The 5,364-nt window shown below is 41.4% G+C and overlaps 1 protein-coding gene across 1 annotated transcript; it reads left to right on the forward strand.

Annotated features, from left to right (window-relative positions):
* Nucleotides 1–236: 236 nt before the first annotated feature.
* LOC100640644 (uncharacterized) lies at nucleotides 237–5,357 on the forward strand (the record flags this gene model as incomplete). The annotated part of the gene is made up of 3 exons (XM_020006294.1): nucleotides 237–756; nucleotides 808–1,128; nucleotides 1,177–5,357. Coding segments are annotated over exons 1-3 (4,872 nt in total), but the record flags the coding sequence as incomplete, so codon positions are not given.
* Nucleotides 5,358–5,364: the final 7 nt, after the last annotated feature.

A 5,364-nucleotide genomic window follows, 5' to 3' on the forward strand; every position in this document is an offset into this window, starting at 1 on the left:
TATTAACTTGGGCGTGGTTAATTATCACCAGCAAGTGGAGCGGCAAGGATTTGTAGCAAAGAGCTCGAAGGTAGTGGTCCATACAAGAAAATAGCGGATGGAGAACTGGATGGCTCCCGCTAAAGCTGCTAAAGAATAGATAATTAGCTGCTGAACACTGTAATTGTATAAACACGTGGTCTTATTGTCATAGCAACAATCAATTGGTTTCCATGGTATTTAATTGAACCTTTTTATTAGTTTTTATTATCGCGAAAATAAGCAGCCGCGAATATATCCCGACCTACGGTATTATGAGCCACGCCCTCTGAGATGAGCCCCACACTTAACCCTGTTTACTGAATTGATCTAAAGCAAGAGTAGATAACTCTTGCTGAAAGGTAGCCATGATTGATATATCTCAATGGAGAACTGCTATTGGTCACTGGAACTCCTCCAGACTTCGTTCATTGACTCTTGCAAGTGGTATTGATGTTGAAAGTTTGAAGGAATCAACAAATGAAACTTTTAACGCTGCTTCTACTACTAAGCCCGCTGCTATTCCTACTGTTAATATTACTGCTGTTTATTCTGGTCCTAATTATACTTCTAAACGTACTGCTGAGGTTTCTACTAAAGAAACCATGCTTATTTATAAAGGAATGCTGTCATGTGATATAGTTTCATATGCTGTCTACTTAATTATGTACTTTATGCTCCTCCTCCTTTTATCAGGAGATGTTGAGCTCAATCCTGGACCTATCACTGTGGAACAAGGTAACAGTATAACTATTGACCTAAACTTTATTATAACGTTAATTTTTTCAGTTTGTTCAAAAATAGACAAATCTCTTCAAAAACATTTTGCAGATATAGAAAAAGCCACAGAGTATTGTATTGATGACATTAGTTCCAAGCTTTATTCCAAACGCCTGATCACAGAATCAGTCAAAAAATCCCCAACATATCACAAAATAGTCAGTGAACTTAAAGTAGGAATGAGTTTACTGTCAAACGTTTCACAATTAATTGAACGTTATGAGACATTCTTGGATTGTCTTTCATGTGATGGCGGACCTGCTAAAGATGTAGTTGATAGTTTAATGGCTGATTGGAAAGATATCAACAAGCAATGTGAATATGATGAAGGTAATAATAAACCATAGCAAGTAATCATTAATGATTATATAATTTTAGGATTGAAGACTTTCAGGGTTTCAAGGACAAGTGAGGAAGAGATAAAGCTTGCTGTCTTGTCGTTAAATAGTTCATTTGCTAAATTATTAAAACAACTTAAAGAAGGGTTGAAAGACACTAGTGTATCATGTATTATAGAGCACTTACATGATGCTGGGTATACTTACCTACCATTGGAAGAATTGAATACCTCTAGTGATGCTAATGTACTTATTAGTAAGCTGGACAAGTATTATGACTTTTTGGACTGTGATGTTCTTGAGACTATTGCTACAGAATTTACAACACCAACTTTATCACAAGAATTTCTGGATCATTCGAAAGCTGCAGAAAAATTTCGTGAGTCCAAATCAGTTGAAGACCTCAAGGAATTCTTACAAGAAATTTTTAGTCCTCACATACACAACTTAGCTGATGCACCAAAAGCACACATACGCCTTCAAAATGTATGGAGAGAGCTGCAGCTTCATAAGCTACGTACTCTCATCAAATGTTTCTTTCCTACATGTGATCGCTTGGCTCTGACCAAAGCAATAAACATCACATGTTCTTCAGTTCACATTACATACTTCATGACTGAATCACCGAAAGAAATAGAATACCTTATTTTACTTAACAGAGAAAAGTTAGCATTCATGAAATATATTGGAGTCTATGAGCTATGCATTAATGGTGTAACTATTCTTCAGAGTAATAGTGATAAATCCTTTAACTTTGATACTGCTTTATTAGAGGCAGCACAAGTAAAACAAGCTGAAGTAATAGAATTTATTCTCAAAATAGAATCTTGTAGTGATGCCATAATTACTAAAAGCATGGAAAATATACTGATCACATTGCATTTTCACAAAAGTCATAATGACAGCATTATAGAAATACTTATTAACAAGTATCCCAGCAATTTGTGCAAAAGAGGATTTATACTAGCCGCACAAAAAGGATTTATTGAAATAGTTTTAGAATTCCTTCAAAAGGAGATCAACCCAAATACTCAAGATAATGATGGCTGGACAGCACTCATGTTAGCTAGTCAAAATGGTCATCGAAAAGTGGTTGAGCTACTCCTTAATGAAAAGGCTGATCCTAACATTCAACACAATGATGGCTGGACAGCACTCATGTTTGCTAGTAAAAAAGGTCATCAACAAGTGATTGAGTTACTCCTTAATGAAAAGGCTGATCCTAACATTCAAGATAATGATGGCAGAACAGCGCTCCTGCTAGCTTGTGATGATGGTTATCAACAAGTGGTTGAGTTACTCCTTAAGAAAAAGGCTGATCCTAACATTCAAGACAATGATGGCTGGACAGCACTCATGGCAGCTAGTCAAAATGGTCATCAACAAGTTGTTGAGTTACTCCTTAATGAAAAGACTGATCCTAACATTCAACACAATGATGGCTGGACAGCACTCATGTTTGCTAGTAGAAAAGGTCATCAACAAGTGGTTGAGTTACTCCTTAATGAAAAGGCTGATCCTAACATTCAAGAAAATAATGGTGCAACAGCACTCATGGCAGCTAGTGCAAACGGTCATCAACAAGTGATTAAGTTACTCCTTAATGAAAAGGCTGATCCTAACATTCAAAAAAATAATGGTGCAACAGCACTCATGGCAGCTAGTGCAAACGGTCATCAACAAGTAGTTGAGTTACTCCTTAATGAAAAGACTGATCCTAACATTCAAGACAATGATGGCTGGACAGCACTCATGTTAGCTAGTCTAAATGGTCATCAACAAGTGGTAGAGTTACTCCTTAATGTAAAGGCTGATCCTAACATTCAACACAATGATGGCTGGACAGCACTCATGTTAGCTAGTCTAAATGGTCATCAACAAGTGGTAGAGTTAATTCGAAATGAAAAGGCTGATCCTAACATAGTAGCATTCCTGATTAAACAGTTCCAAGGTCACTCGGTAGCAGTCAATGAGTCTGTACGACCGGTGACACCACCCATTCAGCCTTCAATACAGTCAAAGGAAACCTTCAGTTCCTCTTCTGCTGGATCCAGTCCAGCCGCTAATAAGAGACTGACAACAAAGCGGCCGCCTCCAGCAGTGCCAAGCAAACCATCGAATTATCAAAAGCACAAGATTAAAGTGACTGCCCCTCCACCTCCTCCCAATGAGGCTACATGTACCTCTCCTCCTGATGCTGCTACAGGTCTACCAGAGCTAGCATCAGGACCAGCTCTTCCAAACAAGACACAAACTAGCAGTCCACAACACTCACTCGAGTCTAAACCACAACAATTTGTACCGAATGAGCAACATTTGACGACCGAGCAGTCAGAGAGGCAAACAGAATCAACTCTAGAAAAACAAGACTCACCTGGAGCAAAGCACAGGGATATACTCAAGCTGGAGCGGCAGGACTCTCCTCTAGAAGATGTGGCTCAGTCACAGTTGGATAAGAGCAAGTCAGGACCATCCCTTGGAGATGCATCGTTAGTTAAAGATAAACTTCAGGAGCAGCTAGCTCAGCAGATAACTCAGTCAAAGTCTCCACGATTAGATCAGAGAAAGAAAAACTATGAAACCAGGGGAATATCTGAGAAAAAGAACTATGAAAAAACTAAGCCAACTCCTCCTCCTTCAACCACTAAACCAAAAAGAAACAATTATGAGCCTAAATTACCAATGCTAAGACAGAAGCATGGGATAACCTCTGGAACTCCTACCACTGCCAGTGACAATCCCTCACTAACTAATGTCACACAATCACTACCTGTGACTACTCCACCTAATTCTGCTCTCTCTCACCCTCTACCTCCTCCTCCTCCTCCTCAGTTTGTATCTGCTGTTAATCAGCCCCTCCCTCCTCCCCCACCACAGGCTAACCCCCTCCCATTCTCTCCCCCTACTAAGGACACAATGTCATCGCCTCCTATTCATTCAATGTCTATGATGTCACCACCTCTTGATTCTAGTCCTACTGTGGTCTCTCATTATCCTTCTCTTAGTTCTCCTCCTATACTGTCTCCTCCTCAATCTATGGTGAGTCCCTCCTCGTCAGTTCACTTCAGTCCTCATTCCTCTGTGGTGAGTTCTCCATCTCGTTCTGTGTCATCAGTACAGGCACCCACTACTCCTCACGGTCGCTCTCCCTCTCCCCCTCCCATTCCTCCTCACACAGCTGCAATGTTGAAGCCCCGAGAGCCAGAGAGTGTCAAACCCTCCAAGAGACACAACTACTTCAACATTTTTAAGAAGCTAACAGGTGATTCAAATGATGGGAAGAAACCAGGAGATACCCCATCAATAGATAATAATGCAAATAGTGGCAAACGACGAAGGACTCAGGTCGATATGACCAGGCGTCCCCTCCCAATGGAGCCACTAGTCAAACCGGTCCATGGTGAGGACGAATATGAGAAACCTGATACTTTCTTTGAGAGACCACGAATGCCGCTACCAGGAGAGAGTCCCAGTCCTTATCCACTCCCAGTGCCTCTACCAGGAGAGCAGTATCCAGTGTCAGTAGATCCTCGGATGAATAGTCCTTTTATTGTTGATCCAAGATATGCTGACCCGAGAGTCCCTGGATTTGATCCGCTAGTGATGACCACTCGTAATCCGTATCCTTACATAATTCCAAATGCTAGTGTGCCAGCTAATCTGTGGTCAACTCCTAACTGGTTTGCTAATAGACCCTCTGAGCAATTGCTACTGAGCGAGCACCTCCAGAGGCTCCATGCCCAACAGAGTAATGTGCCAAGGAGGAGCCAGTCATTCCAGGTGACTGGTAGCAGACGAGTTAATCATCTAGACGATGATGTTGATGAGGATGGTTATCAGAATCCTGACATTGTGGAAGACATAAGAAAAGAGCGTAATTTAACCTCTCAGTGGAGTGTTGGTCCCCAGCAGCTCCCTGGAAGGAGCATTGATTATGATTATCCTGAGCTGAGAGGTTTCAGAACTGTCCCTTGGAGATCACCTCAGCGATCGCACCAAGAGAGACCACTCCCCAGTCGCAAGCCTCCCCACCCCCTCCAGAAAGAAGATAGTTATGTTAACATGGACGAGTCTTCGTTGGCTGATGATTATCAAAACTCTGACATCATCAACTCAATGACAGACTTTGTACCGCAGGTGAGGTTACCCCCTCGCTCCAAGGGAGGCTCTATGGATGACAGCTTCCTTTACTATAACATGAGAAGGAGGATATTCTGTCGCCCCCACT

Source organism: Amphimedon queenslandica, unplaced genomic scaffold (assembly GCF_000090795.2).
Source record: "Amphimedon queenslandica unplaced genomic scaffold, v1.1 AMPQUscaffold_10138_Cont17488, whole genome shotgun sequence".
In the NCBI taxonomy this organism is placed as follows: domain Eukaryota; kingdom Metazoa; phylum Porifera; class Demospongiae; order Haplosclerida; family Niphatidae; genus Amphimedon; species Amphimedon queenslandica.